This window comes from Peromyscus eremicus, chromosome 17 (assembly GCF_949786415.1).
Source record: "Peromyscus eremicus chromosome 17, PerEre_H2_v1, whole genome shotgun sequence".
Classification (NCBI taxonomy): Eukaryota; Metazoa; Chordata; class Mammalia; order Rodentia; family Cricetidae; genus Peromyscus; species Peromyscus eremicus.
This window is the reverse complement of record NC_081433.1, coordinates 60,412,190-60,432,730: the sequence shown is the minus strand read 5'-3', so window position 1 is coordinate 60,432,730 and position 20,541 is coordinate 60,412,190. Positions and strand designations below refer to the sequence as shown.

Genomic DNA, 20,541 nt, shown 5'->3' with positions numbered 1-20,541 from the left:
ACAGACACCTCTGCAGGGTCTGTCCCAAGTCACGGGCAGTGGAGACGCGAGTTCTGTTCCCAGCACCCTACCGTGAATGATGCCTGTCACGGGGGCCTGACAAGTTCAGTGTGGGGTGCAATGGACTGCTCAAACCCAAAGCTCGAGGGCCATTTCCCTGAGGCTGTACTTTCTGATCTGTATGTTGGGAACATTTGTGCCCGGCCTGGTGAGCACTGGGGAGGATCCTTGTGACTCTGAGTAAGGCCAGTGTCACCTACAAAGACCCTATCTCAAAAACTAAAACTAAATATAAATAAAATAAAAAATATTTGATATGAGACTGGCGAGGCGGCTCTGCAGATAAAAACATTTGTAGCTCAAGAGGACTTGAGTCTGGGTCCCAGCACCCATGGCTCCCAAGCTCCTCTAACTCCAGCTCCAAACTCACACACCTCCCTCACCACACACACATTTAATTAAAACTCTCTGTCAAGCCGGATGGCCTGAGACCCACGGTACCATTGCAGGGGACTCCGGCAAGTTGTCCTCTGACCCCATGTGTGCTGTGCCCCCATAAATAAACGTTAAAACAGAATGTGCAATAGGGCCAGGCCCGACTGCAGCACTGGGTTCCAATTAGCCGTTTTTTGCATCGGTCTGTGGTGACAGCAAAGATTGTTTAAAGCGGGGAGAATGGGAAGCCGCCGCCGTGTGCTCATCAGTGGACAGGGCGGATCCCCTCACTCCCAGTCAGGGGGAAATGGCCTGGGGGAGCGTGGAGGAGCCGGAGGACTGCGTGACCGGTGGGTAAGGCGGGGCCACAGCTGCTAACGGCACTCACACACCAACCCCTCACACTCTGTCCGGGAGGGGGGCTTCTGGGTAGGAAGATTGACAGGCAGTGAAAGGCCTGCGGGAGGAGTGGGAGGCGCGGAAGGAAATGACATTTTCTTTGCTGGCATAGTCAGAAAAACCCCAGACACGATGATTCAGGAAGAGGACTCAGCGGGAGTAGGGACAAGAGAGAATGGGAGGGGACACTATCAGGCCACATCAGATACTCAGATGAAAAAGTCACAGCAAACTTATTATAGATAATATATGCTGCTACAGAAGTAAAAATAAATAAATATATATATATTTGATTGACACATGATGCCATAGAGAGAACACAGGCAAACTTCTGGAAGGTAAGGGTGACTGGTTCTCATGAACAAACATTCTGGATCACCTGAACTCTTCATACTCCTTTGGTAATTAAAAGTAAAAATTATGAAGCCAGGGGCGTGGCTCAGGGGTGGAGCCCCGCCTAGAATCCCCAGTGAGGGGCTGGGGGCGTGGCTCAGGGGTGGAGCCCCGCCTAGAATCCCCAGTGAGGGGCTGGGGGCGTGGCTCAGGGGTGGAGCCCCGCCTAGAATCCCCAGTGAGGGGCTGGGGGCGTGGTCAGGGTGGAGCCCCGCCTAGAATCCCCCAGTGAGGGGCTGGGGGCGTGGTCAGGGTGGAGCCCCGCCTAGAATCCCCAGTGAGGGGCTGGGGGCGTGGTTCAGGGTGGAGCCCCGCCTAGAATCCCCAGTGAGGGGATGGGGGCGTGGTTCAGGGGTGGAGCCCCGCCTAGAATCCCCAGTGAGGGGCTGGGGGCGTGGCTCAGGGGTGGAGCCCCGCCTAGAATCCCCAGTGAGGGGCTGGGGGCGTGGCTCAGAGTGGAGCCCCGCCTAGAATCCCCCAGTGAGGGGCTGGGGGCGTGGCTCAGGGGTGGAGCCCTGTCCAGAATCCTCCAGTAGCAGGCTGGGGGCGTGGCTTAATACCTAACAGACAAGGGTCTCATCTCCAGCAATACAGATTCTTGGCATGGTGATGTAGGCCTTCACCTCAGCACCCAGGGGTAGCTATCCTGGGGTCCCTGGCCTGTCTGCTCACTATGGAGGGAACCGACCTGAGGGCTGCAGACCCCCAGTGCTCTCCTGCCCTCTGCTGCCATCTTGAATCAATATCTAGTGGGAACCTGACGCCCAGGCTCTGGCCCTCACTTGCCCACACAGAAGTCCTGGAAGATGAGGTCCAGGACCTCTTCGGTGCCTCCTCCCCCTGTGAGGTGGCTCAGGTGCCTCCGAGCTAGGCGCAGGGCCTCAGCCGCCAGGGCCAGGTCTGTCGCCGGCTGGTAGTGGCTCAGGGCATCCAGGCAGCTTTGGAGGTGGTGCTGGTGCCTGGCCCGGGTCAGGAGCGGTGGTCCTGTGGATGGGTCCCCGCACCTGCCAGAAACAAGACCTGCTGTCTCCCTCGGCTGTGCAGCCACTTTTTGAACAGGCCCCCCACTGTACCCCTTTTGCAGAGAAACTGAGGCTGAGGGACAGGCCTGAGCCGAAACCAGCAGCTCTGCCTGCACCTGAACTTGGGTTGGGGAAGCTGAAGGAAGCCGAGAGTGACTCACACTGCAGCCAGCTCGGTCTTCAGGGCCTGCAGGAGGCCATCGAGCCCTGCTCCCGTGCGGCAGGACAGCAGCAGGTAGGGCATCCCTAGGAGGGCGGTGTCGCTGTCCGGGGTACTAGCGGGAAGCAGGTCAGATTTGTTGAGCAGCAGCAGGAGGCGCTGTCCGCAGCTGTCGGGGCTCTGTGCTACCAATGGGGCCACCACAGAGTCCAGGAAGCTGCGGCTGGAGGGGGAGGCCAGGTCGGAGGCATCCAGTACCCCCAGGATGAGGTCAGCCTGCTCCAGCCTGGGAAGGAAGGAAGCCATGTTGTAGGGCACAGCCATGGAGGCCTGGGGTGGCACTGTGGGTGCTGAGCAGAGGGACAGACACCGCAGGACGTGGCCCAGAGCAAAAGCCAGGGCAGAGGCAGGGCACACACAGGTGCGGGCAATGGCTCAGGTGAAGGGCAGGGTAGAAAACGCTGGGGGCGTGGTCAATGGAGCAGAGGGCAGCGCACAGCAGAGGACCTGAGGTCAGGGCTTTCGGTGAAGAAGGATTGAGTGGTGCAGTTGGCAGGGTGGAGCAGAGCGAGGTTCCCTGGAGGGGGAGTGACCAAACAAGGCTTAGGACCGGAGGAGAGTAAGGGACACCAGCCAACCTTGCATATCAATCAAATTACGAGGTCCCCTACCCTCGATTTCAAGGGCGCTCAAAATCTCCCGTTTCAGGAATAATGAAATAGACTTAAGGGGAGGAAAAGACCCCAGGTCGCCTTGTTCTCAGCCCTGCACCCACCTCTGGTGAGCCCTGCGCACACCCTCCTGCTCAACGGCACCCACGCCTTCCCGCAGCCCAGCGGTATCACTCAGCAGCACAGGGAACCCGGCCAGGTCCACGGAGGTCTCCAGCACATCACGGGTGGTCCCTGGCTCTGGAGACACGATGGACACAGGTTTCCGGCCTGAAGGGTAGGGAGAGTGTGAAGAACAGTAGGGTGGAGGTAAGAACCCCCACTTTCAGACTACACCCCTGCCCAGGGCCTGGCCCGCCCTTGCCCGAATCCCACATACTGAGCAGATTCACCAGACTGCTCTTCCCCGCATTGGGGGGTCCAGTGACCACAATGTGCGCCCCTGAGCGAAGCCTCTGACCACGCCTGGCATCTCGCAGGTGGGAACCCAGGGCAGCCTCCAGGGCTCGAACGTCTTTGTCCGCTGGGAGGGAGAAGAGGCAATCAGGAGGATCTCAGAGGGGCCAAGATGTCAGCCCCACCCCCCCCAAGGCAGACATACCCTGCTCCAACACATCCTCTTCCAAATTGTCATCCTCTCCGAAGTCAATATAGGCCTCTACATGGGCCAGAGCCTGGGAGGAAGAGGAAGATGTCCTGGGTGCTCCTGGGAACTCATGGTCTTCTCTACACCCAGCTCCAGCTTCCCCTGAGTGACCAGACTGGCAGTTCACAAGCCTAGAGCTTTCTCTACAGAACGGGTAGATGGATGAGCAAGCAGGTCTTGCCTTGGTGAGGGTCTCCGCCCAGCCTCGGCACAGTTGGCCCAGTTCCCCATCCAGCTGCCTCAGGGCCTGCCGCCGCTGGGCCTCAGTTTCTGCATGGATCAGATCTGCCAGTCCCTCCACCTCAGTCAGGCTCAGCTTTCCGTGGGCGAACGCCCTCCTGGTGAACTCCCCGGCCTCAGCTGGTCGTAGTCCTGGCACGCTACCTGAAAGCATCACAAGGTCCTTGATCCCCATCCTACGGCAGATGCCAGATGGTGAAGCAACAAACTGAAACCCTGTCTGGGTTTTGAGGTGACACAGCTGAGGGGCTGGTACCCCCACTCTCGTGCCCGTTCCCCCCCCACACACTGTAAGGAACACCAGGAAGCTCACTGGTTCCCCAGGCTAGACTCCGACGGGCCCCTTATTTGGGTCTGACCCGGGTACCCCGCCTGAGGGTTAGGAGATGTCTGTTAGAACCCAGGCCAGCTGCTGCTCAGGTCACCTGCAGCTGCCCCTCCCACAAAGGCCCCAGACTGACAGACTAGTAACCATCAGAAGTTTCCTGTGGCAAACCAGTTTGATAGGCACACATTAGGCAAAGCATTTTCTTCCTGGAAAGGCAAGACCACCCCCCTCCTCCCACCACCCAGGAATCACAGGCAGGCTGGTTGTAAGCTGGTACTGTGGGCTTAACCAGCTCCCTGCTTAGGACCTAGCCCTTCCTCCGAACGACCTCCACCAAACACACCCTGCTCTTGAGCCTGAGCTGTCTTCCCAGCCTTCCCCATACTGCAGTCTGTCTACGGCATTAATCAGGGGTGCGTGTGTGTGTGTGCGTGTGTGTGTGTGTGTGTGTGTGTGTGTGTGTGTCTTTTGATCTCCTGGTGTGGCCACACCAGGTAGTCAAAAGACAGCCTACATGAATCAGTTCTCTCCTTTCACCGCAGGGATCCCGGGATTGGAATTCAGATGGATCTTGACAACAATCGCCTTTACCGGCTGAGCCAGCCATCTAGAAGGCCCACGTTAATAGGATAAACCTTTTCCCCCAAATGACAATCTGTCTTGCAGCCTACACCTGAGACCTTTCAGTCTCCCCAGGAATAGTGTCACTCAAGAGCCTCACCCAACGCCTGCAGGACTCCGCTGACCACCGCCGGACCTCCATGCACGTGCAACTCCACGCAATCCTCACCCGTGAAACTCTGGGGGCCTTGTACGGCAAAAAGCAGAGTCAGACAAAGGGCACGGCCTGGGCTGCCTCCCGGAGGGGACTGAGACCGGGTCACCAGCGCTGTGGGATCCTGGATCGGGCCCCTCACCTGGGAACCAGAGGACGAGCGCGCGGTCCAGCGGCTCCCCGGAGCGCGGGTGGCGGAGAAGGCGCAGGCAGGCGCTGCGGGCCGGAGGTGGCTCCCGGGACGCCGTGAGGCTGCGGAGCACGAGCGCGCTGGCCGGGCCGCTGGTGCGGATCACGGCGATGGCGCAGCGGCCCTGGCCGGAGCTGAGAGCGAAGATGGTGCTCCCGGGGGCCCAGGGCCCGGCGCCGCTGCTCCGGCGTGCGCACAGCCTGGGGACCGGGAAGGAGAGGAGTAAGTGCACCCAGGACGCCGAGCCTCGGAGTGAACAAGGACGACGGAACGTCGCCCGGGGATGCCCCGGATGTGCGCGCTGCGGCCGGCGGATGGACAGGGTGGGCAGGAGGGGACGTGGCCACCCCGGGGCCTAAAGCAGCGCCCCGCGCCGTGACAGCGGGTCTGTCCCACCCACCTGCGGGGCGCCCGTGCCGCCCGGGTCGCCAGGGCGCTCAGCCCGCGCCACATGGATTTTCAAAACACAAGCACCCTGCCCGACCTTCCTGCGCGGCTTCAAGTTCTGGGAGGAAGTCCCGCCCCTCCGCGGCGTGACAGGCCGTGCGCTCAGCGACACTCAATTGCCATTGGATGGTCTACAGACGGTGGTTTCTATTGGCTGATACAAGGGAAACGAAGCAGGGGTGTGTGCAGCACAAGGGTGTCCCCCGGAAACACGAGACCGAAGTTCTCGGTTCCTAGAGCGGCAGGGAGCGGAGACAACAGTGGGAGGAAGAAAACGGGCTGTCGCAGGGCGAAGGCTCGGTCTCCTTCTTCCCTGTGTGCCTTCCGTAGCTCTAGAGGAGCCAAGAAGCTACGTGTGCTGTTTTCACTGTCAGAAGAGGGCAGCTCGGCTGGCAAAGGTGCTTGCCGCCAAACCTGACAGCCCGAGCTCGATCCCGGCACCCGCTTAGTGAAGGAGGGCCGACTGTCCAAGTTGTCCTCTGACCTCCCCACGCGGGGGGAGGGAGGGAGGGAGAGGTGGAGAGGGAGAGGGAGAGGGAGAGGGAGAGACTGCGCCCAGGTAGAGACCGGAAGCTCAAAGCATCTTAATGACAGTAGGGGATGAGTTCCGGGGAAAGCCACGCCCTAAATCAGGGAAAAATCTGGTCCCAACTTTCCGGGAAGTTTCTTCCTGGCCCTTTGTGAATCTCTCCGCTCCCCCGTCTCCCAGCTTTGCCAGCCGCAGCTCCCAGGCAAGCGTTTTTAGCCAGGAGCCATTTCCAGGCCTGGTTCCTCCTCCAGGAAGGCCTCCAGGCGGCTCCACTCCAGCCCGGGCTTCCGCGCCCTCTCCCAGGCCCTGGTCGGCCGCAGGTCGGATGTGTGCCGGTGGCTCCCCGGAAGGCCCCCGGGTTACCTTCAGGTTAACCCGGGACAGCACCGAATTGCGGGGTGAAGGCGGAGGCTCGAATTCCAGGCACCGGGCGGGCGGGGCCGCGGAGCGCCCTCGCAGTTAATTCTCCGGTTCTGGCTCCGCGCGGGCGGGCTCCTTAAGAACACGCTGGAGGGCAGGGCCGTCGCCAAGCCCTCAGGTCCCCAGCTGCCCTAGTTTGCAGTCTGTGAAACGGGAGCGGTGACGTTGTCCATCTCCGTGGTTCCATCTTAACGTGTTTACAGCAGAAGCCCATTACAGACCGGGCCCCTGCCTGGCCTGGCTCACGGCCCTTCAGAGTGGGCCACGCAGGACTGTGGGCAGTTGGGAGACCCGGCCCTGCGAGGTGGCTCAGTGGGTTATGGCGCTTGGCGCTAAGCCTGCCGAGATGAGTTCAGTCCCCCTGATCCACGTGGTGGAGGGAGAGAATCCATTCCCTCAAGTTGTCTTCTGACCTCCACACACTTGCCATAGCACCCATGACCTCACAAACAAGCAAATGTTTTTTTTTTAAAAGTCGAGGGCTCAGAAAAAAAGGGAGGCCGCCTAGAGCCGGAGGCTCGGCTTCTGGACGAGCATTTCCCCAGCAAGCTGGACTTCCCTGGACTCACACCCCCCGCAGCAAACCCCCCCCCCCCACTCATACGAGTTTCAGACAAGCCGTGTTTCTTTTTCTTTTTGGGTTTTTCACAACAAGGTTTCTCTGTGTAACATACTGGAACTCCCTGTGCGGACCAGGCTGGCCTCGAACTCAGAGATCCGCCTGTCTCTGCCTCCCGATTAAAGGAGGGTGCCACCATCCGGCCAGTGGGCTTATTTTTTAAGATTTTTTTTTAAATTTATTTTTATTTACGGGGTTGCACTGTCTGGGTCAGGTGTCAGGCCTGGAGAGGTTGTCATATCCCCTGGAGCTGGAGTTACAGGGTGCGGAAACCGAACTCTAGTCCTCCGGAAGAGCCCAAGTGCGGGGCCATCGCTCCAGCCCCAGTCCACCCTTTCTTGAGACAGGGTCCCAGATAGCTCAGAGTGGCCATGAACTTGCTATGTAGCTGAGGATCGATCGCTTTGAAATATGGATCTTTCTGCCTCCTGAGTGCAGGGCTGGGAGCTCCGTGCCAGCCAGGTCAGGGATCTACCGACCGTGTCATCCTGCGGTCCCCATCCCGCCACGCTGGAGATGGAACGCAAAGCCTTGTGCATGCTAGGCCAGTCTGTGCCTAGCATCTACACCTCAGCCCTTGGCCGGACTCCTTATTCCATTACCTCTGTGTGGAGCAGCGCGCCGGGGTGCACTTGTGAACGTCGGCTCTCCACCACGGGAATCGCGGACTTGAACTCGGGACGTCACACCCGGCAGCAAGCGCCTTTACGCACTGAGCCGTTTTTTGCAGGCTTGGGACCACGTTTATTTGGTAACCTTGGCACCTGTATCCAGATCCTTTATGGAGGCTACATTGTAAAGATAATAAGGGTTGCGTGGGTGCAGAGGGCGCGAAGCATGTTTTAGGCAAATGCCCTGGGGCAGGCTGGACCTGCTACACTTACACCCTTGTTGGGGTAGTTGAAGTATTGTTCTTGGAAATGTCGCCCAACCAGGCCCTCCCTCTTACACATCCTGCAGTAAGGAAATCACGGCCAGCTCAGATTCCACACCACTTGAACTCTGTACTTTGCAGATGGGTAAACTGAGGCTGAAGGGCGGTGAGGGTGGAGGAGACACCTTCTCAGTGCGGGCGGGAACAAACACCACAGATCCAAGTGGGCGGGCGGCAAGGGAGCGCAGAAAACAACACGGGCGGGGACGGGAAGCAGAGGCGAGGCGGGCGGGACTGAGGGACTGAGAGTGACGCGGCGCGCGGGCTGGGAAGAAGAATCGAGGTTTGGCTCGGGCGGGGACGACAAGCAAGTGAAGCGCAGGGACGGCGCGCGGCGCGGGCGGGCGAGAGAGGCCTTTGTCTCCTCCTCCTCCCGCGCGCTCGGTGGTGCCACTCGGGTCCCCATGAGCCCGCTTCCCCCCGGCGCCCGGGCGTCCCGCAGCCCCTGACCTGCCCTGTCCTCGCCATGGCCGAGGCGGCCTCGGGCGCCGGGGGCACGACCCTGGAGGGGGAGCGGGGGAAGAGGCCCCCGCCCGAGGGCGAGCCTGCGGCGCCTGCGTCTGGAGTCCTGGGTACGTGAACTGCGGGTGGCACCGGACAGGTGCACGGGTGCGCCCCGGGGCTGCAGGGGACGCCGATCGGGGTCACACATCCAGAGCCTGGCATGTGGCCCAGGGGCCGCTCCTCGTGGCGCTGCGGCTGCGGCTCAGCGCGCGGGGTTGGAGGGGTGCGTCTGCACTGGGGGGTCCTCTGTGCGGGGACGTGGACACGCCCCTCTGACGGCCCCAGTTCGGCTGGAGTGAGCCCTGCTATTTGGAGACTCCCAGCACAGGGAAACAGGGTGATCTGAACTCCCACGGTCCTGAGTTCGAATCCCATCTTGGTTAGGTGACCTTGAGCGCCTGGGTCCACTCTCTGGGCCTCAATTTGGTGACCTGCGAAATGGGGTTAAGGATTTTACTCTGTTCGTGCGGCTGCTTTAAGGACCGCGCTGTCATACCGTAAAGCGCTCAAGGTTGCTTGTGGGCACCCCACTGATTGTGGTTTGGAGCTGGGCCTCAACCATGAGTAAGATTTCTAAGGCAGGACCTAGGGGGAAGGGCCTGGCTGGTGCAGGGGATGTGGAGAGAGGAGAACAAGCCCAGGCTGCGGGTGCCCGGCCCTGGAGAGCTTTGATGAGGGCCAATCAGTGCCTGGAGAGGCCTGATCTCAGCCCGACCTACCACGCTGCCCATAGATAAACTATTTGGGAAGAGGCTCCTGCAGGCTGGCCGCTACCTGGTGTCCCACAAGGCATGGATGAAGACGGTGCCTACCGAGGACTGTGACGTGCTCATGACCTTCCCAGGTATGCACACCTGCCTGCCCTGGGCCCAGATGCAGCCTCTGCCGCTTTGGCCGAAATGTCCTCTCGAGGACAGACCCATTGGCCCCTGTGCCCCTTGGCAGACACCACTGATGACCACACGCTGCTGTGGCTGCTGAATCACATCCGAGTGGGCATCCCCGAGCTGATCGTGCAAGTTCGCCACCACCGCCACACGCGTGCCTATGCCTTCTTCGTCACAGCCACATATGAGAGGCGAGTCCCCTGCCTCCGCCTCCCTCTGGCTTTGTCGCCCGGCTCCCTGCCCCGCTGAGGGCCAACTGTGCCAACCATTCGTTTGTCCCAAGATGTGGCTCCTGAATCGCCCTTAGCTTGGGGATGGTGAGCCGGGGTCCCACGGTGAACCCTCTATGCCCTGTCCTGCCCACAGCCTGCTCCGAGGGGCCGACGAGCTGGGTCTGCGTAAGGCAGTGAAGGCCGAGTTTGGCGGGGGCACCCGCAGCTTCTCCTGCGAAGAGGACTTCATCTACGAGAACGTGGAGAGCGAGCTGCGCTTCTTTACTTCGCAGGTGACCGCCCTGCGCCCATGTCTCTGTGCCCACCGCCCCGCGTGCCAAGCTCACACCTGTCTCCCCACAGGAGCGGCAGAGCATCATCCGCTTCTGGTTGCAGAACCTACGGGCCAAGCAGGGGGAGGCGCTGCACAACGTGCGCTTCTTGGAGGACCAGCCAATCAGTGAGCAGGGCGAGCCCGCCATCCAATTACCTGCGGAGAGCTGGGCGTGTCTGTTAGAAGATAGAGTAGGAGGGCGGAGCTTACGGGCAAAACCAATCAGAGGCTAGGAACGAGTTGGGCAGCCAATGAACCCAGTGGGCGTGGCCTCCGCCGGGCACCTGGTGCCAGGACGGGAGAGGCGGTCCAGGTGAGGCTTTTCCGTAGGTCCCTGGGAAGGTGAGGGCAGGACCGCGGACAGCACCCATTGGGAAACCAGTTCTCACAGGTTCACTTTTCTACACCAGCCTGTCATTTTTCAGACAATCAGGGCCAGAAACGGGGGTTAAATTCTAAAAATGTCCCTGACGGTGCCGGCACGGTGGGGACATGCCTGTGCTCTCCCAGCCCTTGGGAGGCTGAGGCAGAGAGCCTGTTAGTTCAAGATCAGCCTGGACTACATAGTGAGACCCTTGAAACCCTCTTAGTTCCCGGCCATTCCCGCTCCTCCCAAATCCATCTCCCCAGCGCGTGGGCCACCACACCCGGCTTACGCCACGCTGGGGATGGAACCCAGGCTTTTGTGTATGCTAAGCAAGCACTCCACCAACCCAACCACATTTCCAGCCTCCTATGGGCTTCAGAACAGGCAAAAAGCTGTGACATTGGTTCCAGCCAAGGTGGGCTGCCTGGGCTGGTCACATGGTGCAGGGGCAGAGGTCATTTTCACTCCTCCTCCTGCAGTCCCGGAGCTGGCTGCCCGAGGCATCATACAGCAGGTGTTTCCGGTCCACGAGCAGCGCATTCTGAATCGTCTCATGAAGTCCTGGGTGCAGGCCGTGTGTGAAAACCAGCCTTTAGGTGTGGCTCAGTGGCTGAGGAGTGGGCTGGGGTTCCAGGTGACACTTGGAGGTGACCCAGACTCTCTTGTCCCCTGGCAGATGACATCTGTGACTACTTTGGGGTGAAGATCGCCATGTATTTTGCCTGGCTGGGCTTCTACACGTCGGCAATGGTTTACCCTGCTGTCTTTGGCTCTGTTCTGTATACATTCACTGAGGCGGATCAGGTACTGGGCCAGGATTGGGGGTGGCCTAGCTTCCTCCAGAAGCTGGCTGTGTGATTGACTTGGCTCTCCTCTGTCACCTGCAGACAAGCCGGGATGTCTCCTGTGTTGTCTTCGCTCTCTTCAACGTGATCTGGTCAACACTGTTCTTGGAGGAGTGGAAACGGCGGGGAACCGAGCTAGCTTACAAGTGGGGGACACTAGACTCACCTGGGGAAGCTGTGGAGGAGCCACGACCCCAGTTCAGGGTCAGTCTGGAGCTGAGGCTCAACATTCAGACCAGGTTGTAGGGGGCACTGGTGCGTGTGTGCGCCTTGAAGGCGGTGGATTTGAGGTTTGAGAAGGGTGCACCTGCACCGAGGAGTGTCTCTTGTGAGAGAAAAGGCTTGGCGGAGGGAAACTGGGCTCCTAGGGTCAGGACGGGGTGTGGCCCCTGGGCACATACACTACCCTTTCTGCTGTCTGCCAGGGCATCCGTCGCATCAGCCCCATCACTCAGGCTGAGGAGTTCTACTACCCGCCCTGGAAGCGATTGCTCTTCCAGCTGCTCGTCAGCCTGCCTCTGTGCCTGGCCTGTCTTGTCTGCGTCTTCGTACTGATGCTCGGCTGCTTCCAGCTGCAGGTGACCCCACAGCCCCCGCCCTTGCCCTAGCCTCTGCCCGCCGAGCTTCACCAGGCCTAGCTTCACTAGGCTGAGCCCCCTGCCTTGTCCTGTCCCTTTTAGGAGCTGGTCCTGAGTGTCAAGGGTCTGCCCCGCCTGGTTCGATTTCTGCCCAAGGTCATGCTGGCCCTGCTGGTCAGCGTGAGCGCCGAGGGCTACAAGAAGTTAGCCGTGTGGCTCAACGACATGGGTATGTGCAGCCAGGGGAGGTCCTCACCTTCCCGGGGACCCCCATAGCCCTCGGGAGGAGCAGGGTGGCACCTCACTCACCTCCTCGGCCCCTAGAGAATTACCGGCTAGAGAGCGCTTACGAGAGGCACCTTATCATCAAAGTCGTCTTGGTGAGTGAACATGCATGTCCAAAGAGGCTAGGAGGATGGGAGAGAGGGTTGGGTGACCCGTAAGGCGGGGCTGCAGGATGACCCCGGCCGCCTGCCCCCCAGTTCCAGTTTGTCAACTCCTACCTGAGTCTGTTCTACATCGGCTTCTACCTCAAAGACATGGACCGCCTGAAAGAGGTGAGGGCCTGCTCAGCGCCCCAGGGGCAGCACCCTGGCCCCCTGGGGATGGACCCGTGCAAGGGGTCCAGGGCTCTCCAGCCCCTCCCCCACCCCTCCATCCTTCTCTCCTTTTTGTCCGTCTGTCCGTGTGTCCTCTCTCTGCCCGTCGTTCCCCTCTCCCATCTGTCCGTCCACCTGTCCCGTTGGTCCCTCCACAGCTCCTGCTACTCCTGTCCCTGACCCAGAGCCTCGAGCGGCAGCTGCGGGCGGTGCTGGTCCCGCTCGTGGCCCTGCGGTTGCGCCTGCTCCTCCTGTCCCTCCGGGGTTTCCTGCTCGCGGCCCGGGCCAAAGTACGGGCAGGTGGCGAGCCTCCCCACGGTGTGGGCAGTGTGGCTGTGCTGCGGGTGGGGCACGGCGAGCATAGGGTGCATGCGCAAAAGGGTCTCCGGTGCAGGATGAGGAAGGCCCACCGAGGCGCCCAGGGCCCTAGGCAATGCCTGGGCGGGGTGGAGATAGTTGCGCTGAGATTCCTGGCCAGTCTGCAAGTTGTCTGCGTCGTGCACTGCGCAACCGCGTGTGGCAGTTGCATTGGGGCTGAGCTGCAGCCTCATGTCCAGGGTTGTCGAGGGTGCTGCAGGAGCCGCCTGGAAGGGCGTGCGCGGCTTCGAGGGTGTGACCCTGCGGTGCCCGGCCCCGCTCGCCCCACGCGGCCTCTTTCCGCCCGCAGATGCTGGCCACTCTACTCATCACCCGGCAGCTGCTGCAGAACGTGCGCGAAGTGCTGCAGCCGCACCTGTACCGCAGGCTGGGCAGCGGGGAGCTGGGTCTGCGCGCCGTCGGGGAACTGGCTCGGGCCCTGCTAGGCCTGCTGAACCCCTTGCGCCCGGACCCCCGACGGCACCTGGAGGCCCAGGCTGATGAGGGAGGAGTGGGGAGCCACAGGTGCCTGGGCGGAGGCTGCGGGGCGCCGGAGGAAGAGGAAGAGCCGGTGGTGGTGGAGCGGAGGCCCGCAGGGGAAGGCGGAGAGGTCCCAGATGGGACTCGGGGTGGCAAGGAGGAGGAGGACGAGGAGGATGAGGATGAGGACGACGAGGACGACGAGGACGAGGGCGAGGAAGGCGGCCTCCTGGACTGCGGGCTGCGCCTTAAGAAGGTCAGCTTTGCCGAGCGGGGCGCAGGGCGGCGCAGGCCAGGCCCGGGCCCAGACGGCCTCCTGGAGGAGGGGAGCCCCACCATGGTGGAGAAAGGGCTGGAGCCTGGCGTGTTTACGCTGGCTGAGGAAGACGATGAGCCGGAGGGACCTCCCGGCAGCCCCGGGCCAGAGCCCCCGACGGTCTTACTCCGTCGCGCGGGCGGTGAGGGCCGAGACCAGGGTCCTGATGGAGGCCGAGACCCGGAGACCGGCTCCGGCGACACGGCTGGGAGACAGAAGCACAACAGGTCCTCCTGGATCGACCCGCCGGAGGAGGAGCATTCGCCGCAGCTCACGCAGGCAGAGCTGGAGAGTTGCATGAAGAAGTATGAGGTGAGAGGGCGGGGCCACCGCCAGGTTGGGAGGTAGAGGACAGGCTGGTCAACAGGAAACTCAAAAGAGAATTAAATGGGCTGTGTTGATAGCTTAGTTAGAGTGCTTGTCTAGCATGCACAGAGCACTGGGCTCCATCCCCAGCACCACATAAACCCGGCATGGTGAAGCATGCTGGTCTTGCCAGCACCAGGAGTTGAAGGCAGGGAGATGAGAAGGTCAAGGTCAGCCTCTGATTTATAGTAAGTTCTGGTCAAGCCTGGAGACACTCCCTTAAAAAAAAATAAACAGGAGGTGGGGCGGTGGTGGCGCATGCTTTTAATCTCAGTACTCAGGAGGCAGAGGCAGAAGGATCTCTGTAAATTCGAGGCCAGCCTGGGCTACAGAGCGAGTTCCAGGACAGCCAGGGCTACACAGAGAAACCAAAAAATAAACAGGACTGGAGCCTGGCTCAGCGGGTAAGAGCTGATCCTCAGATTCCTGTGCCCACATCAGCCACGTACAAAAGCTGCTAACTCTGGCTGCAGGGGACCCAACCCAGCTTCTAGTCTCTGGCCACACAGACACACAGGAATTCACACATACACAAGTAAAATAAGGGCTAGTGAGATGGCGAAGCTGGTAAAGGCACTTGCCACATAACCTCGAAGACTTCAGTTCAAACCGCGGGATGCCCTCGGTGGAAGGAGAGAACCGATTAGCAGTGGCTGTGTTCTGATGTCAACATATGTGCTCGGAATCCCACTCAAAAAGACAGGTGGACAGTGCCTGAGAAGGATATCCACAGTTCACGCCTGGCTTCCAGACAAGCTCACACAGGCCTCCTGCTTACACACGTGCACCCGTACAAAGTGCAGAGAAACAAAAAGCCTCGCATCCCTACAGCTGCCACAAAAAAGTACATGGTCGGGGTGCACTGTTGTTACAGTCAGGAGTGCACTGTTGTTACAGTCAGGAGTGCACTGTTGTTGTTGTTACAGTCAGGAGTGCACTGTTGTTGTTACAGTCAGGGGTGCACTGTTGTTGTTGTTACAGTCAGGAGTGCACTGTTGTTGTTACAGTCAGGAGTGCACTGTTGTTGTTACAGTCAGGAGTGCACTGTTGTTGTTGTTACAGTCAGGAGTGCACTGTTGTTGTTACAGTCAGGAGTGCACTGTTGTTGTTACAGTCAGGAGTGCACTGTTGTTGTTACAGTCAGGAGTGCACTGTTGTTGTTGTTACAGTCAGGAGTGCACTGTTGTTGTTGTTACAGTCAGGAGTGCACTGTTGTTGTTACAGTCAGGAGTGCACTGTTGTTGTTACAGTCAGGGGTGCACTGTTGTTGTTGTTACAGTCAGGAGTGCACTATTGTTGTTGTTACAGTCAGGAGTGCACTGTTGTTGTTGTTACAATCAGGAGTGCACTGTTGTTGTTGTTACAGTCAGGAGTGCACTGTTGTTGTTGTTACAGTCAGGAGTGCATTGTTGTTGTTGTTACAGTCAGGAGTGCACTGTTGTTACAGTCAGGGGTGCACTGTTGTTGTTACAGTCAGGAGTGCACTGTTGTTGTTACAGTCAGGAGTGCACTGTTGTTGTTACAGTCAGGAGTGCACTGTTGTTGTTACAGTCAGGAGTGCACTGTTGTTGTTGTTACAGTCAGGGGTGCACTGTTGGTGTTACAGTCAGGAGTGCACTGTTGGTGTTACATTCAGGGGTGCACTGTTGTTGTTGTTACAGTCAGGGGTGCACTGTTGTTGTTGTTACAGTCAGGAGTGCATTGTTGTTGTTACAGTCAGGAGTGCACTGTTGTTACAGTCAGGGGTGCACTGTTGTTGTTGTTACAGTCAGGAGTGCACTGTTGTTGTTGTTACAGTCAGGAGTGCACTGTTGTTGTTACAGTCAGGAGTGTACTGTTGTTACAGTCAGGGGTGCACTGTTGGTGTTACAGTCAGGAGTGCACTGTTGTTGTTGTTACAGTCAGGAGTGCACTGTTGTTGTTACAGTCAGGAGTGCACTATTGTTGTTACAGTCAGGAGTGCACTGTTGTTGTTGTTACAGTCAGGAGTGCACTGTTGTTGTTATAGTCAGGGGTGCACTGTTGTTGTTACAGTCAGGAGTGCACTGTTGTTGTTGTTGTTACAGTCAGGAGTGCACTGTTGTTGTTGTTACAGTCAGGAGTGCACTGTTGTTGTTGTTACAGTCAGGAGTGCACTGTTGTTGTTGTTACAGTCAGGAGTGCACTGTTGTTGTTGTTACAGTCAGGAGTGCACTGTTGTTGTTACAGTCAGGAGTGCACTGTTGTTGTTGTTACAGTCAGGAGTGCACTGTTGTTGTTACAGTCAGGAGTGCACTGTTGTTGTTGTTACAGTCAGGAGTGCACTGTTGTTGTTGTTACAGTCAGGAGTGCACTGTTGTTGTTACAGTCAGGAGTGCACTGTTGTTGTTGTTACAGTCAGGAGTGCACTGTTGTTGTTACAGTCAGGGGTGCACTGTTGTTGTTACAGTCAGGAGTGCACTGTTGTTGTTGTTACAGTCAGGAGTGCACTGTTGTTGTTGTTACAGTCAGGAGTGCACTGTTGTTGTTGTTACAGTCAGGAGTGCACTGTTGTTGTTACAGTCAGGGGTGCACTGTTGTTGTTACAGTCAGGAGTGCACTGTTGTTGTTACAGTCAGGAGTGCACTGTTGTTGTTGTTACAGCCAGGAGTGCACTGTTGTTGATGTTACAGTCAGGAGTGCATTGTTGTTGTTGTTACAGTCAGGAATGCACTGTTGTTACAGTCAGGGGTGCACTGTTGTTGTTACAGTCAGGAGTTCACTGTTGTTGTTACAGTCAGGAGTGCACTGTTGTTGTTACAGTCAGGAGTTCACTGTTGTTGTTACAGTCAGGAGTGCACTGTTGTTGTTGTTACAGTCAGGAGTGCACTGTTGTTGTTACAGTCAGGGGTGCACTGTTGGTGTTACATTCAGGGGTGCACTGTTGTTGTTGTTACAGTCAGGAGCGCACTGTTGTTGTTGTTACAGTCAGGAGTGCATTGTTGTTGTTGTTACAGTCAGGAGTGCACTGTTGTTGGTTGTTTTTACTCTTTGGTCTTTAGGGGAGCCTGTCACCCAGCTCCCAAATAGATCACACATGGAGACTTAATTCTTACTTATAAATGCCCGGCCTTAGCTTGGCTTGTTTCTAGCCAGCTTTTCTTAAAGTAAAACTGTCTACATTTTGCCTCTGGGATTTTACTTTTCTCTATTTGTATATCTTTTCTTTCCTTCTTATTAGGTGTGTGGCTGGGTGGCTGGCCCCTTCTTTTCTTGCTCGTTCCCTTTCTTGTTCCTTGAACTCCTTTCTCCCTGATTTTTCCTTCTGTTTATTCTCTCTTCCTGCCAGCCCCACCTATCCTTTCTCCTGCCTTGCTATTGACCATTCATCTTTTCATTAGATCATTCGGTGTGTTTGACAAGCAAAGTAACACAGCCTCACAGAATTAAAACAAATGCAACATAAAAGAATACAACACATCTTTGCATCATTAAACAAATGCTCCACAGCATAAAGAGATGTAACACATCTTAAAATAATATTCCACAACATTGCATGTGAAGGTGGAGGCAGGTTTGCAAGTGGAGGTGTCAGGGTGAACATGGGACCCCTGGTGCGGTGAGCGCGAGAGCCCGCTGGCAGTCGTGGCCCTTGGACTTGTGCAGGTAGAATCTGAGATGGGGAGGGAGTCTGCGCCCAGTGTGATGAATTGAGGGGGCAGTGCAAGCCTGATGGGAGCCCCTGTCCTCAGGACACGTTCCAGGACTACCAGGAGATGTTTGTGCAGTTTGGCTACGTGGTACTCTTCTCCTCTGCCTTCCCACTGGCTGCCCTGTGTGCCCTAGTCAACAACCTGATTGAGATCCGAAGCGACGCCTTCAAGCTATGCACCGGCCTACAGCGGCCCTTTGGACAGCGTGTGGAGAGCATTGGCCAGTGGCAGGTGGGCCAGTCCGGAAGGCCCAGAGGGGATGGCAGTCTGTGGCTTGACCCAGCCCTGAGCCTCTTGTCTCCTCTGCAGAAGGTCATGGAGGCGATGGGTGTGCTGGCCATCGTGGTGAACTGCTACCTCATCGGCCAGTGTGGCCAGCTGCAGCGTCTCTTCCCCTGGCTGAGCCCGGAGGGGGCCATCGTGTCTGTGGTGGTGCTAGAGGTGGGGCTGGTGGGCCTGGGAGGGGCTGGGGGGAGAAGCCAGGCATCCCTGAGTCTGCAGCCCCCTTTTCTGCCCCCCACAGCACTTGGCTTTGCTAGTCAAGTACCTCATCCATGCGGCCATCCCTGACATCCCGGGCTGGGTGGCCGAGGAGATGGCCAAACTGGAGTACCAGCGACGGGAAGCCTTCAAGGTACAGGGCCGGGGTCTGGCCAGTGCGGTTCCAGGAGGGAATAAATTCCAGGCTGAGTCCTTAGTGAACATGCACAGGCTGTTCACAGCCCAGCTCCCCACCCTCAGGCTCTACACCCAGAGATCCCACCAACTTGGATGAAAGTCCCCAGTATTTGTAGGGTGTGGAGGACACAACTGTCATCCCAGCAACTCAGAGTGGAGGCAGGTGGATCAGGAGTTCAAGGCCAGCCTGGGCTTCATGCTGTGCTCTCTTAAAAAACAAAGCAGAATAGGCATGTACCACCATACCTGTTTTTTTTTCTTTTTTAATTCTTTATGTATTCCGTTAGTGGGTCTTGTTGTGCAGCCCAGGCTTGGGGCTCCATCCCCAGACTCTCAGTTAGCCGGGACCACAGATATGGAGCACAGTGTCCCCTCAGAACAACTGTTCACACAGTATTCCCAGTGACTCACCCAGAGACTTTCTTTTTTTAGATTTATTTTACTTTATCTGCAAGTGTATGTGCACCATGTGCATGAAGTGCCCTTGGAGACCAGTAGAGGGCGTCAGACCCACTGGAACTGGAGTTACAGAGGGTTGTGAGCTGCATCGAGGGTGCTGGGGACTAAACTGGGGTTCTCTGCAAGAGCAGCCAGTGCTCTTTACCGCTGAACTGTCTCTCCAGCCCCAGTTAGGGACATTTGAGGTCTACAGGAAGGGGGGAGCAGATAGAAAGCAGGGTGCCACTGTAGAAGGGAGCACAGCATCCGTTGTACCAAACTTGTGGATCCTAGAGCCAATCCCTTGTGGGTACCTCCTGCTCACAGTAGCGGGTGTTGTCTAGATTCTTGTCGGCACAAGCTCCAAGATCTCAAGAATGCTCATTCTTCAGATTGCCAGTCCGCCTCTGCCAAACTCCTCTGCAAACTGCAGGAAAGGCTAAGGAGCTGCACCTTCTAGGGAAGACTCTAAGAGCCAGGGTCCTAGGCTGTCACTCTACCTGAGCCACGCCCCCAGCCCCTCACTGAAGGCTCCTAGGCTAGGGCCTCACTGCTGATCCTCATCAGTTCCAAACAGAATTTTAGTTAATTTATATTGACGGGGCCCTGAGTGGTGGCTCATACCTGTGACCCCAGCCCTGGGAAGTTGAGGCTGGAAGATTCTGAATTCTAAATTCCAGCTACACAATGAAACCTTGTCTCAGAAACACACAAAGAAAGGGGCAGGGGAGGACGCGATTCCTTTGAGAAAGCGGGGGCTGGAGGTCTACGGCCCCCCACGTGCCCTGCTCTCTGAGCAGCGGACCCAGCGTTTCTCGGCCTTCTCCCAGTTCCTCGGGCACCGGGTGGCCAGGTCAGGTGTCGGGGCGCTCAGGCCGTGTCTCCCCGCAGCGGCACGAGCGCCAGGCGCAGCAGCGCTTCCAGCAACAGCAGCGGCGACGGCGGGAGGAGGAGGAGCGGCAGCGGCACGCGGAGCAGCAGGCGCGGCGGGAGCGCGACGCGGGCGGCCGCGAGGAGGCGCGCGCGGAGGCCCCGGGTCCCGACCCCGCGGCGGAGCGCGGCGCGGCCAAGGCCAAGGGCGGCGAGCGGCCCCGAAGGCCCGGAGCGCTGCTGCCGCCCGGCCCGGTGCTGCGGCTGAAGCAGATCATCCCGCTGCAGGCCCGGCCGCCCGCGCCCGCCGGCTGCGCGCCCCCGCCGCGCTCGCCCGCGGACACGCGCCTGCCCGCCTTCCTCAGCCTGCGCTTCCTCAAGGCGCCCGAGCGCGGCCCGTCCCCGCCGCGGCCCGGGAAGCTGTTCGCCTTCACGGCGCGCGAGTCCGCGGCCAACGGGGCCCCCGGGGGAGGCGCGCGCGCGCACAGGAGCGCCGGGGACGAGCCTGCGGCCGCCGAGCCAGAACCTCGGCCCGAGGACGCAGGTCACAGGCCTTAACCGGGGCGCGCGTCGCGAGGGCCGTGGGCACCGTGGGGCCCCGCGAACCGCGCTCTCCCTCCGCAGGGCTCGCCTCGCCGCCCGCCGGCTGCTGGCGCTGGGACGCGCCCTGGGGCTGCGGCGACAACCCGCCCCGCGTCCCCGGCCCCGCGGAAGCCCCCGCGCGGCCCGCGCAGCCCGCCTGCTGGCCCGCAGCCCGCCACTAGCCCCGCCACGCCCCTGCCGTCCCCTCGACCAGGATGGGGGCCACGAGCGGAACCCCACAGTACAGAA

The 20,541-nt window shown here is 58.9% G+C and overlaps 2 protein-coding genes across 2 annotated transcripts; one reads left to right on the top strand and one right to left on the bottom strand.

The window, feature by feature from the left end:
* Positions 1 to 1,824: 1,824 nt before the first annotated feature.
* Positions 1,825 to 8,614, bottom strand: Gtpbp3 (GTP binding protein 3, mitochondrial). The gene is made up of 11 exons (XM_059244488.1): positions 8,334 to 8,614; positions 8,159 to 8,228; positions 6,359 to 6,598; positions 5,212 to 5,614; positions 5,016 to 5,102; positions 3,908 to 4,110; positions 3,682 to 3,754; positions 3,460 to 3,603; positions 3,185 to 3,350; positions 2,411 to 2,695; positions 1,825 to 2,231 (listed from the first exon to the last, which is right to left on the bottom strand). Exons 1-11 carry the CDS (start codon positions 8,612 to 8,614, stop codon positions 2,006 to 2,008), a joined length of 2,178 nt encoding a protein of 725 aa, XP_059100471.1. The 3' UTR covers positions 1,825 to 2,005.
* Ano8 (anoctamin 8) lies at positions 8,581 to 20,268 on the top strand. Its single transcript, XM_059244376.1, has 17 exons — positions 8,581 to 8,780; positions 9,446 to 9,556; positions 9,658 to 9,790; positions 9,966 to 10,104; positions 10,175 to 10,271; positions 10,992 to 11,108; positions 11,189 to 11,316; positions 11,400 to 11,561; positions 11,783 to 11,935; positions 12,038 to 12,164; positions 12,260 to 12,315; positions 12,418 to 12,492; positions 13,202 to 13,999; positions 17,764 to 17,955; positions 18,034 to 18,165; positions 18,248 to 18,358; positions 19,732 to 20,268. The coding sequence occupies exons 1-17, from the start codon at positions 8,675 to 8,677 to the stop codon at positions 20,266 to 20,268; spliced, it is 3,174 nt and encodes a 1,057-aa protein (XP_059100359.1). The 5' UTR covers positions 8,581 to 8,674.
* Positions 20,269 to 20,541: the final 273 nt, after the last annotated feature.